Genomic DNA, 13,020 nt, shown 5'->3' on the forward strand with positions numbered 1-13,020 from the left:
TATCCCCCAAGAGCTCCTGCTTTTCTACTACCAAACTCAAACATTTCATATGAACCCTATCACACAAAGGTCTGCGCAGTAATCTCCTTTGTGGCAATATTAGAATTTTAAAAATAATCATGCTAGTGGACATTGGGAGTCTCGCGATTTCCACTTCATCAAGGATGCTTGTGATAGTGATCTAAGCCAGGTGTGGTGGCACAGGCCAATCTCAGCACTTTCCGTGGAAGGACGTTTTAAAAAGACTGAAAATAAACAGGAGGAAGGTGATCACAGAGAGCAAAAGCCAGCTAAACCGAAAACAGAGCAATCACTGACATAAACTCTTTGAAAACTCAGTAAAATTGGTAACTCCCTGAAAAGGCAAACATTACTGATGACAGGAAGACACTTTTCTAATACCAAGACCATGTGTGTAGTGGCATGTGCCTGTAGTTCCGGCTATTTCCTGGCAAGTCAAGAGGAACAAGTGAGCCTACGAGTTGAGCAGCCTGGGCAATGTTGTGAGACATCCCCCCCCACACACACACACACATCGTAGAAAACATCTCCTGTATGTACTGTTTCTATTCACTGTACTGTGATCAGCTAGAACATGACCTCACTGGTCAAGGTCTTGTGCTGTTTGCCCACAAATCAATCTCAGTGAGCTGTGGATGCTGGATCCTGCCTTGCAAGTGCTTGGAATGTGGTCCTGTGTCCTGTGGCTGATCAGATGATGCCTGAGCAGTACGATTCCCCAAAAGACAATGTACCCCACACCATCCTGGTTGTCTCAGAGTAGCTGGGCCTATGCTACTAATGCTACTAGCTTTCCCCTGGCCAGGGTCCACCAGAAGAGGATTAGCAGTGGATGGGAAGACATCACAGTCTCTGGATCAGGATCAAGCTTGCCCACTTTTTAAAATATGTATAAACATTATAATGTGTAATAGTTTTTAAAACTCATGGTGGTAACGTGAATGTTCACTACTAAAGAAATAGTTAAATAAATGATAGTGCATTTGAATTTAACACCGAATGATACTTGGCTACTGCGATTAATCCATATGTGACATATTAAATATGAAAAACACATGAGACAATCCTGTATATAGTGTGGCTCATAAATGACTCACCTATTTATATAGCTGTAGCACAGACCTTTCCCTTCAACTTCAGACTTTCTACTCAGTGTTTCCTCTTCCAGTCTTCAAAGTACTGAAAATTCAGCCGGGCGATGGTGGCGCACGCCTTTAATTCCAGCACTCGGGAGGCAGAGGCAGGCGGATCTCTGTGAGTTCGAGACCAGCCTGGTCTACACAGCTAGTGCCAGGACAGGCTCCAAAGCCACAGAGAAACCCTGTCTCGAAAAACCAAAAAAAAAAAAAAAAGTACTGAAAATTCAATCACCTAAAAACTGGGGCTTAGAAATTTCTATCTTCAAACCTAATTGTGTCCACTTTTCTAGTTAAGTCGTCCACATATGTTGTATGTCTAGGACTCAACTTTAACACCTCCCTCACCCTGACATCATTTTCTCTCCAATAAGTTTGCCAACTTTTAACAAAAATTAATTTGACTGTGTGGATGTTTTGCCTGCATATATGCCTATGCACACTGGTGAGCCTTCCAAGGAGGCTGGAAAGGGCCTCAGACCTGGAACTGGAGTTACACACGGCTGTGAAACACCATGCAGATGCTAGGAATTGATCTGGGTTCTCTGGAAGAGCAGCAAGGCCCCTTCCTGCTGAGCCATCTCCAGCCCTAAGTCGGGCCACTCTGGTTCCCAACGTCCTTCCCTTTAGGGCCAATCCTAAAGCATTTCTCACCATTCTTTCCAGGGACCAGGCCATGGGACATGAATTACAGAGGCCGCTAGAGCCTTGGGAACTTGAAAAGAGTTCAGTTTTCTGTCGTTACCATGTCCTCATCACTACTGAAAGCAAAGAAAACTCTGCAAAAAATAACTAATTTACCCTCACTGCTAAATGTAAAGACTGTTTTCATTTTTCCAACAAGGTAGCACCAGATATAGAGCATCTTGTCTTTTTTATAACAAAATACATGTTCTAACAGAATCCAAACTTCGCAATTTGGCAAACACCATAGCAGAGAACTTGAAATACGACTAAAATGAGGATTTGTGATTAAAGCAAACTTTGCCCTTATTGCTCCAAAACAAAATGTTGCTGTTGCAGCGCCAAAAGGCGGCACCTCCTTTCTTAACTGAGTACCTTTTCCAGGTCCCTGGGTGCGTGCTCTGGTTTGCAGTGTGACGGCAGCCGGCCCGGTGCTGACAGCAGGGTGTGCTCGTCTGTTCTTTGTGTGTGAAGTGCACTCTGGTGAGGCTTGAGTGTGCAGGGAGGGCAAAAGGGAGGTGGGTTGATGTGAGGGATACAGGGGGAAACCCTGACAGGGCAGGGAGTAAGGAACCTGGAGAACAGAGGTGAAGGGGAGAACTGGAGGACGCTAGCAGAAAGAAGTGAGGGTGGCGTGTGGAATGGATGTTGAGCAAAGCTTGTCTTTTGAAAGCCATGTTAATTCAGATTCAAACACTCCCAGAGTGCCAGGAAAATCGGAACCTTAAGAATATGTCTGTTCGCTGGGCGGTGGTGGCGCACGCCTTTAATCCCAGCACTCGGGAGGCAGAGGCAGGCGGTTCTCTGTGAGTTCGAGACCAGCCTGGTCTACAAGAGCTAGTTCCAGGACAGGCTCCAAAGCCACAGAGAAACCCTGTCTCAAAAAAAAAAAAAAGAATATGTCTGTTCCAAGCCTGGAAAGTGAACACCATTCTATTCTTGCTATTTTGGACAGGATAGAGTTTAAAGACTTAATTCTTTGACTCCAGGGCATTTGTATCAAGGTGACAGTTTGTGGTATTTAAAGCTCAGCAACATGTCCTTTCAAATCACTGAAACTTCTCTTTCTCCTCCATTCTTCTTTCCTGTCTTCCTAAGGGTCATGTTTAGTGTTCCAGGATCTAAGTGAATTCATGGCAGAAACCTGTTTGCTATTTCACACGTTAGTAGCATCTCAGCTTGAACTTCGAGTTTCATCTTGTCACCAAGTCTGTAGGACTGGTTTGACTGCTCTAGATGTGGCTTTGGAGTTCTGTCACGGGTATGACTGGCTGAGACACAGTAATAGAATCCTAAGTTAAGTCGGGCTACTCTGGCAGTTGTGGCACTGCATGAGGACCCTACCTCTAGGTCACATTCAGATTGTCTTGTCACTCAAGATGAAGTGGTCTAGCAGTCAGGAAGTGAAGGTTTAACTGAAGCAAAATCCCCCAGTTCAATCCTTCAGCTTCTGCTTCATTGGCCAGAATCTAATCACATGTCAATCTAGCAATAACTCAGACTGAAAAGTGGGTCCTTTGTAGTTGCAGCCTCTGATGTTCCCTCTAACCTTGGTGCTTCTGGCAGGAGCAGCACCCAGCCATCAGCTAACTCTTCACATTTATCACCAGTAACTCCCGTCCCAGGTGCTAAAGGCAAAGCCTACTGTCAGGTCCATCACCTTTTTTATTAATCACACATTAACACAAGGGCTTTTGAAAAATAGTAAAATGCCAATGCCCAGAATCTTATTTGTGGTGGAGGTGCTGGCTAGTAATATGGCCTAGGACAGGTAATTCGCAATGTAATTCTAGTGTGGCTAGTGCTACCCACAGCGTTCACACTGGGATAGGAGCTCTTCCTGGACCCTCCCACCTCTATAGGTACTTTCTACTATGTTTTCTGCCTGTCAGGCTCCTCCGTCTTTCTCAAAATTTAGACACATAAGGCAGAGAAGCAACATTTAAATTATTTATTTGTCTACTTCCAGAAACAGGGTCTCTACTGTTAAGTAGAAAAATAACAAGTTTACTATTTTCAAAAGGCAACTACGACAAACCAGTATATAAGCAGGAAAGGGGTTTCTGGGAGTCTAACATCCAGTTTGCAGTGCTGCTGTGACAACAAAAACGAACTGTGTCCTCCACATCCTGAGATCTGAGATTGGCATTCCTCTGCGGAGCTGAGAGAAGCCAAGAAGCCTTTCTCACCCCACTAGCTGGCCCAGTCCTGGAACCGGAAGCAGTCACTTGCTATCTTCCACACTGTGTTAGTGGGTGAGGCCTGGGCGGTCAAGATGAAGTTCTGGTTGAAGTCCCGCTGTTTGTTGCCCTCAAACTTCACTGATCCACAGATCACCACAAGGACTGTGGTCTGGCTTTGAGTAGCTTCATCATGGACAGGTTGGCAGTCTACCACGTTGATCTGGAACTCACTGGAAGGCAACATCTCAAAAAACTCATTCAAGGATTCTTGTCCTGTAACAGCATTTCCATTCCACACTAAGGTGGCCGTGCTCATGTACAGGCGGGACAGCAGCCGCCGCCGCTTATCCATGGTGGTGTAGTAGACATTGACGAACTCCTCTGCAGCTCTGCAGGCCTGGTCCACGTAGGTCTTGAAATCTACCGATGCCATCTCTGGTTCGGGACAGAGGCCTCTGTCAGAGTGGCTCCTCTGTAGGAATCCAGGGGCTGTAGGACAGAAAAGATGAAGGGAACACATGTCAATATTAAAGTCTATTCTGCTCTGATAAAACTTTTCTCTCAAGTTTTAATTTTTAAAATTATAGTTGTATGTATGTATGTCTGTGGCTTGGTACATGAGGTCAGAGGATAACCTGCAGGAGTCTTCTCTGCCCACCATGTGGTACTAGGAATCAAACTCAGGTTGTTAGGCTTGACAGCAAGCACCTATACCTACTGACCATCTGCCCCAACCCTCCTTTCCCATAGCTGACAGAACACTTACATACTGCAGGCAGATGACCTTAGGCTCACACTGGTGCCTATTTATTTTCAAGGCAGCTCTCAATATGTAGTCTTGGCTGCCCTAGAGCTGAGAAATCCATCTGCCTCTCTCTGTCAAGTGCTGGGATTAAAGGTATTCATCACAAAGGCCAACAATTGTTGCCTGTTTAATCTTATTAATCCTCAGTTTCCTCATTAAAAAAAAAAAAAAGACACAAGAGAATTAAAATAGACAATGAATATCCAGCAGTGAGTTAAGAAGTTTAAGCCAGGAGTGGAGGGACACACCTAAGAAGCTGAGGCAGGGGCCAGCCTGGAACAGAGAGAGCAAGCCTGGTCTCAAAAAACAATAACCTTGTCTCAAAAAAAAAAAAAAAAGAAATGAAAATTTTAAAATCCATTTTCTTACTAGAGCACATTTGATGAAAGAACACTGTTCCTTCCTGAAAGCTTGGAATAGATGTGACTGCCTCTAGGAAACCAGGGTGTGACTCATTTTCATCAAGACAGTGGCTCATGCTGAAGAATTGAGTGGTTATTGGCCCAACAAAGGCTACCAGAGGGAGAGCAGGTGCTGGTCTGGGAAGACTACAAGGAACTAACCCAACAAGGACCCAGAAGATGCAGGGAATGGCAGATTTCTAAGGACAGTGGAGGATAGTGGTCACAATTCCCCAGAAAAGTAAACCTAAGATTGCCTGGAATTTACATCTTTAGCAGTAATGCCCATAATGTTAGACCAGAGGGACCATAATACCACAGCAGAAAGCCCCTTGGATTCAAACATTCTAAGGGGGAGGTGATGGACAGTATTTCTATCTGAAAGATCACAGCTCCCTAAAAACATTTAAGTTCCAACAAATAAACAGCATTGAAGCATGATTAATAAAAACCCAGAGACAGAAATTAGGGTTCAACGTGAAAGTCAGAAAAACAAAACAGCCAGCCACTGGCTCTTACCTCTACCTCAGTTCAAAATGGCAATCCTGCCTCCAGCAATCTCAGAATGAGACCGAGAGCTGTCTCCTCCTGTCTTATAACCAATCCTCTCTAGTGCTGGGATTAAGGACATGTACCACTACCACCTGGTTTCTGTGGCAAGCTAGTGTGGCTACTGGGATTAAAGGTGTGTGTCATTGCTGCCTGGTCTGTAAGGCGGTCAGTGTGGCTGTTTTACTCTCTGAACTTCAGGCAAGCTTTACTTATTAAAATACAAATGAAATATCACTACACAGTATTTTTTCCATTAACAGGAATGTCTGTTAATTTCTTCTATGATTAAAATTCTACATTTAAAAGAAACTAATACTGATCACTATTATTGAAAATAGTAGTCACAAGTAATTTGTAGTATTTGTCAATTTCCAGAAACAGGGTCTCTACTGAGTAAGCTTAGAACTTACGTAGTGGACACTTCTTTTTCATTTCAAGTATCTTTATTTCATTTTATTGATACAGGGTCTCTCTATGTACTTCTGGAACTTGCTATGTAGACCAGGCTGGCCTCAAACTCACAGAGGTTCACCCGCCTCTGCCAGGACAAAAAGTGTGCATCACCATGCCTGACCCAACTCTTATTAACTATCAGTTCATAGCGATGATTCCACACAGGGCTGGGAGTAAGCTGGTCCTATAGATGAGCAGTTCAGAGCCAGTCTGATAATGCTCTTTCTACTCTCTCCAAGGACCTCAGACTGAAGACTCAACAATCAATCCATCTGAAGACGTATTTGCTAAGTAGTTTAGGAACAAGCCCTCAATCATCACTGCACAAATGGGTATCTCTGTAACAACTTTACTAAAGAGGAAGAGGAGCAGCAGTCTCTCAAGGTTCAAGGTCATACGAGGGGTCGAGGCAGTGGAGTCCTGTTTACTCAGCTCCTGGACTTTGAAAGTAGGTCTATATCCAGAGATGCCGGCTTGGGAATGCACTCCCAAGTAGCTACATTTCTCTCTGCCCAACCTGCTCATCTATACAAATGCCGCTTCCCTAGACCACGATGCTTTCGGGTTGACATTTTGTCTTTTGCTTTCTCCAAACACAATTCAGCAATGGTCACGCCCCCCAACGATGATCATCATCCTTATTTTTGGTCCTCAGCTACCCACAGAACCTGCTTAGCTCTCATATGAGGGGAAAACAGTAAGACAGAAACACAGTAGAGTAAGAGTGAAGGAGGATGCTTCATTCCGTGGTTTTCCCAGAGCTGGACCCCAGGAGCGGCAGCCCTGCCCGGGCCTCCTGTCCAGCCGGGCGTCGCTTCTTATCAAAGCCGCTGGCAGTTGACTGTACGTTCTTCAGAGCCATCCTCGGGCCCCCAAACTGCTGCTCTCCTCCAGGCAGGGCAAACTTGCCGCTACCGTTTTGCATAGAAAAAAAGCCTGATGGGCGGATCTCGGTGAGTTCGAGACCAGCCTGGTCTACAAGAGCTAGTTCCAGGAGAGGCTCCAAAGCCACAGAGAAACCCTGCCTTGAAAAACAACAACAACAACAACAACAAAAAAGCTTGATGCCCAGCTGCAAAGGCACCACGTGGGGAAAAGACAACGCCCAGGTATTACTAAGCCCGGCCCCGCGGCGCCGCCCGACGGCCACCGCGCAGCCTGGCAGGGGCGGTCACTTACCTGCTCCGCCCCGGTCAGTTCCTCCAAGGCAACTCGGTCCCGGGTCCCGCCCTGGCCGCGGTCCCGGGCCAGAAGAGTCACGCTCCTACCCTCCCTCTTCCTCCCAGAGGCTTTGTCTGGGGTGCTGGCGTCCTGGAGGTGGGAAACGGTTGGGCGCCGGCTAGGGGCTTCCCGCGCGCGGCGAGCTGCGTTATACGCAGGCGCGAAGGTCCCGGCTTCCCGACAGCTTCCTAGTCCGCGCGACGGGCAGTGACGCGAGCCAGTAGAAAGGCTGGCTCCGCCCAGGTGTGGCTGCGACGACAGAGCGGCTTCCGGGGCAGTCGCCAACCTAGAAGATCCGGTTGCGGGAGCTCTGATTGGAGGGCGTGGGGGGTTACGCGCTCAACTGCGGAAGATTTGGCTGACGAGAGAGCGCCTCTCGGGGGCATCTGGCTCCCACCATCTCTGTTAGGCTGATTCTTTGTGAAGACTCGTGAAGCTTCCCGGTTTGACGCCACCTAGGGAGACAGCAGCATGGCTGCAGTAAGGCTCTGGACTGGACCTAGCCCATAGAACGCCCGCAGTATCGGAGCCCGAGTGGAAAGGTTTATCATCCCACCTCAGAAACCCAGATTAAAAGTGGGTCTTCCCACTTTAATAATTTAATCAAGAAAAATCTCCCGGGAGCTGGAGAGATGGCTCAGAGGTTAAGAGCACTGCCTGCTCTTCCAGAGGTCCTGAGTTCAATTCCCAGCAACCACATGGTGGCTCACAACCATCTGTAATGAGATCTGGTGCCCTCTTCTGGTCTGGTGGCATACATGCAGACAGAACACTGTATACATAATAAATAAATAAATCTAAAAAAAAAGAAAAGAAAGAAAGAAAAAGAAAAACAATCCCTCACAGGTTTTCCCAGTTATTTGGGTTTTAGTTAATTTCAAATGTAGTCAAGATGACAACTAAGAATAGCCATCTCAGGGTTTTGGAGGCCCAGTTACTCTCATTGGACTGGAGAAGGACTTTGATAGGGCATTCTGGGAAAGGAGCATCTTTTTTCTTTTTTTAATATAGGTGTGGACAGCAGTGCTTCAGCCTTTTTGTTTCCCCGAGGAGAAACTGACTGATCAGTGATGAGGCAGACCAGAAGGGTAAGAAGAAATCAGGCCTTTGGTTAGTGTGTGTGTGTGTGTGTGTGTGTGTGTGTGTGTGTTTGAGAGAGAGAGAGAGAGAGAGAGAGAGAGAGAGAGAGAGAGAGGGGAATGGTGGTTGAACCCAGGGCCTCAACATGCTAACCAAATGCCTTGCCACTGTACCAAACCTCAGCCCCAGTCTTCAATTTTGCAGTTTCTAGAATTAGTGTTTAAAACTCGGCATAATTTTAGTTACTTCAGCTTTGTGTCTTTGAGTATCAGCCTTATGACTGTGGCATGTGAGTTTGCCTGTCTGGGAACCAGCTGCTCCTCTGTAAAGCAGGGGCACTAATGATATTCTTGGGAACAGCTTCACATGGGTCTGAGTCCAAGTTAGCATTCAGAAACGTTAATGGGACCAAATTATGGTTTGTATTTTATGTCAACAGCAACTTCATTTGTCAACAATCCTTCTAATGAGATGATTGACTTTTACATTTGGGACAAGCGTATGACAAATTGGTGGGATTTGTTGCCCGATCACGTGGACAAATTTTTGATAAATGAGGCTGGCCTAAGCAGCTGTGGATCCTGTCCAGGAAAAAGGACACATCTGCTCCACACACAGAGTTGGTCCTGACTTAAAAATCTTAAAGCCTGTCAATACGGGCTTGCTCTCCTTCCCCACTGCCAATGCTCTTCCCTAGGCCAGAATCTGAGCAGCCTGTTCGCAGAGCAGCTGTGACTTGCAGTGAGTGAATTCACAGCTGTGTCTTGAGTACACTGTCACCTGAACCACATCTGTCTCCTCCAGTCTCTTGACCTTGGCAGGCCCAGCTGAGTTTTAGTGGACCAGGTTGAGCTAGGGCTTTGTGCTCATTTAGGGACTGGACTGTGCAGACACTATGCGGGAGACACGGAAGAAGCACAGTCAATAGAACCAGGTAGTATTTTGTAAAATCCATGCTCTGTCTTCTCTATTGCCAAGGAATAGAATGTAGTAGACACCTGGGAATGTGGCTTCCGTAGACATTACATGTAAGTGTTCTCTGTCATGTCATTGTTTGCCTGAGAAGGTTGTAATAATCGCTGTTGACTAAGTCTCAGGTGTGCCTTTTCCCATCTCTGCTATCAGCACCTGAAATGGTGGGACAAGTTACACATGCCTACAAAGCCTCTGTGTGGTCAAAATGGGACATCTATATTTATCAGTATTTGCAAAGCACAAGAAACCAATTTTGGTTAATTTAAGACAAAACGGTTTTATGGGCAGGCTGCTAGTGAAATCAGTAGCAACCATTAGGAAGGTGATTCCTGGGGTCTGGGAATATGAACTAGACAGAACTGCATAAAGAGATGTGTGCTGGGTGTGCTGGTTAGTTAGTGTTTGTTTATTGTTGTTAGCTTGATGCTTGATATAAGTTAGAGTCCAAGCTCAACTGAGAAAATGCCTCCATAAGCTCACAAGCGCCTGTAACTGCAGTTCCAGGAGATCTGATGCCCTTTTCTGTGTACCAGGCACACAAGTCTTGCATAGACACCCATGCACATAAAATACTCATACACATAGGGTGAAATAAAGCAAAATAGAATTAAAAATATATTGTCTTATAGGCAAGTTGGTGGGGGGTTAACATGGGAGGACCTAGCCCACTGTGGATGGTGTTACTCCTGGGTCGTGAGCTGTATAAAAGAGCAAGCTGAGCAAGCCATGGGGAGCATTCCATTCAGCCATTTCATTTCATTGAACTAAATGAGCAGAGTGGACATCCTTGTCCCATTCTCACTTTAGGAGGTAGACTTAGTTTTTTCCCATGAGTATCATGTTGGCTCTGTGTTTGTTGTATGTAGCCTGCATTAGGTGGCGGTATTTTCCTTGTATTCTGGGTTCCTCATGTCTTTATCATGAGGGGAGTTGAACTTTGATGTCAGTATTTTATCGTGTCACACATTTGTGGCCAGGAGCCTTCTTTCTCTTAACGGTGACATTGCTCATGGCCCCTCCTGTGGATCTTGAAGGCCTGTGTGACTATGAAAAATGCCCTACTGACAACTCCCGGGGACATTCTTACGTCTCTATTTCTTAGGAATTTCTGTTAATTACTGTGTGTGAAGTGCCTGGAGCTTAGTTTGGACTCTCTCATTTAAAAAATTTTAAAGACTTATTTATATTGTATACGAGTGTTTTTTCTGCTTTTATGTGTATGTACATTGCTTACATGCCTGGTACCTAGAGGCCAGAAGAGGTTGTCAGTCCCCTGGAACTGGAGCTATGGAAAGCTGTAAGTCAGCGACTCTCAACCTTCCTAATGCCCTGACACTTTAATACAGTTCCTCATGTTGTGGTGACCCCCAACCATAAAATTACTTTCATTCTACTTCATAATTAGTTTTGCTACTGTTATGAATCACAATGTAAATAGTTTTAGAAATAGAGTTTTGCCAATGGGGTCTTGACCCACAGGTTAGGAACCACTGCTGTAAGCTGTCATGTGGGTTCTGGGAATAGAACCTTGATCCTCTGCAAGAGCAGTAAGTTTCCTTAGCTGCTAAGCCATCTCTTCAGTCTCTACTTTAATTTTTAAGAAGCCATTTCTTTTGTGTTGGGGGGGTGGTGGGCAGAAGAAGAATGCATATGCCATGGAGTATGTCTAGAAGTCTGGATAATGTTAGGGAGTTAATTCCCTCCTTCCACGATATGGATTCTGGGTATTGAACCAGGTCGTCAGGCTTGGTAACTAGTGCCCTTACTTCCTGAGCTATCTTGCCAGTACCAATTCTTTAATTTTTTATTTTGTTTTTGTCTTTATTTGTGTATGGTTAGTATATATGTGTTCAAACATGTTCATAAGCATGTGGAGGTCAGAGGTCATCAGGGGTCTTCTTCTACCTTATTTTTAGAGACAGGGTCTCTTCATTGGACATAGAGCTCCTGTCTTTAGCTAGACTGACTGCCTAGCAAGCCCCAGGGATCCTACTTTTGCCTCCCCAGTGGTAGGATTGCAGGTGCACCCTACTGTGCCTACCTTTTCATATAGGTGCTGAGGTTCTGAACTTGGTTGGGTCTTTATGCTTACATGGCAAACACTTTACTGGCTGAGCCATTTCCCCATACCATTAGCTTGCATTTTAAAAAAATTAAATTTACATTATTTATTATTTAGTGTGTGTGATGAAGGTGCATCCACACACACGTGCGTCTGTGCCATGGTATATATGTGGCGGGAGAGGACAACTTTCAGCAGTTAGTTCTCCCACCATGTGAGTCCTTGGGATCAGACTCAGGTTGTTGGGCTTGGGGGCAGGTGACTTTACCTGTTGAACCTCTCACTTGCCCTAGAATGTATTCCTTAAGAACAGATTTAGGGGCTTGAGAGAATGGTTCTGTGGTTCAGAGTACTTACTGCTTTTCTAGAGGACCAGAGTTCCCACAAACTGCCTGTAACCCCAGCTTTGGGGATCCAATCCCCAAAGGCACCTGCACTCGTGTGCACATACTCTCACACAGATACATTCAGATATGCATAATTAAAAATAATAAAGATGAATCCTTAAAAGTAATTTAGGTCAGGGAGCTGGGCAGGGTAGTGCAGGCCTTGAACCCTGACACTTGGGAGACAGAGTCATCATATCTCTACAGATTTGAGGCCAGCCTGGTCTACATGTGGAGGGCCAGCCCAGGCTATGGCTATGTAGTGACACCTATCTGAGAAAAAAGTAAAACAAGATTCACAGAAGGGATCCAGTGCAAGGCATTGGTCGGGAATGTGTAGGAGAATAGATGAGCACTCGGGCAGCTGCCACTATGCAATCACACTACGGAGCTCAGCATAGACCAGCATAGGCCCCCTCTGAGTGCCGCAGGAGGGGTGGGGCTGAGGAAGGGAATTGGGGTGAGAAACGAAGTTACACACCTCTCTTGAGTATGAAGACTGCTTGGGAAGTTCTTACTTTACTGATACTTTTGGATTGCCTAGCAAGAGATAGACAGAAGCTGTCAGAGGTCCCTCCCAAAGCTCACTAGGTATTGAGAAATCAGCTGAGTTCTCTGATGTGGTAAGCACCAGGCTGCAATGCATAGTGTTGACTGTGGCAGGGATTATAAATTTCCCAAGTGGCCCTGGATGACCCAGCACATTTTGTGTGCTTCATAGACACCTTGGTGACATTGAAGAGGACCTTCCAAGAGGTTGTTGCCATCAGACATCCAGCCATGTGGATCAGCTCCAGTTTGTGTGGGGAGGGACTGGGTGCCACACGAAGCCCTGGGTACACTGAACTGAGAACACAGAGAAAAAGTGAGATATGGCATGGCCTCTCTCATCAGTAAGCCAGTCTTGGGCTAGGGCATGACACCTGTGAACTGAGGGGACAGCTCTGTGGTCTTGTTTTGGCACTAGCCATTAAGCCCATGACCTGTGCATGTAAGTTAACTGCCCTATACCTCCAGCCATCTTTGTACTTTTAAAATTGTGTGTGTGTGTGTGTGTGTAT

General features: G+C 45.8%; 1 protein-coding gene across 1 annotated transcript; it reads right to left on the reverse strand.

The window, feature by feature from the left end:
* Nucleotides 1–3,778: 3,778 nt before the first annotated feature.
* Nucleotides 3,779–7,629, reverse strand: Nxt1 (nuclear transport factor 2 like export factor 1). Its single transcript, XM_005365480.2, has 2 exons — nt 7,415–7,629; nt 3,779–4,513 (listed from the first exon to the last, which is right to left on the reverse strand). The coding sequence occupies exon 2, from the start codon at nt 4,455–4,457 to the stop codon at nt 4,035–4,037; it is 423 nt and encodes a 140-aa protein (XP_005365537.1). The 5' UTR covers nt 4,458–4,513; nt 7,415–7,629; the 3' UTR covers nt 3,779–4,034.
* Between the last annotated feature and the right edge of the window lie 5,391 nt (nt 7,630–13,020).

Source organism: Microtus ochrogaster, unplaced genomic scaffold, assembly GCF_000317375.1.
Source record: "Microtus ochrogaster isolate Prairie Vole_2 unplaced genomic scaffold, MicOch1.0 UNK3, whole genome shotgun sequence".
Classification (NCBI taxonomy): Eukaryota; Metazoa; Chordata; class Mammalia; order Rodentia; family Cricetidae; genus Microtus; species Microtus ochrogaster.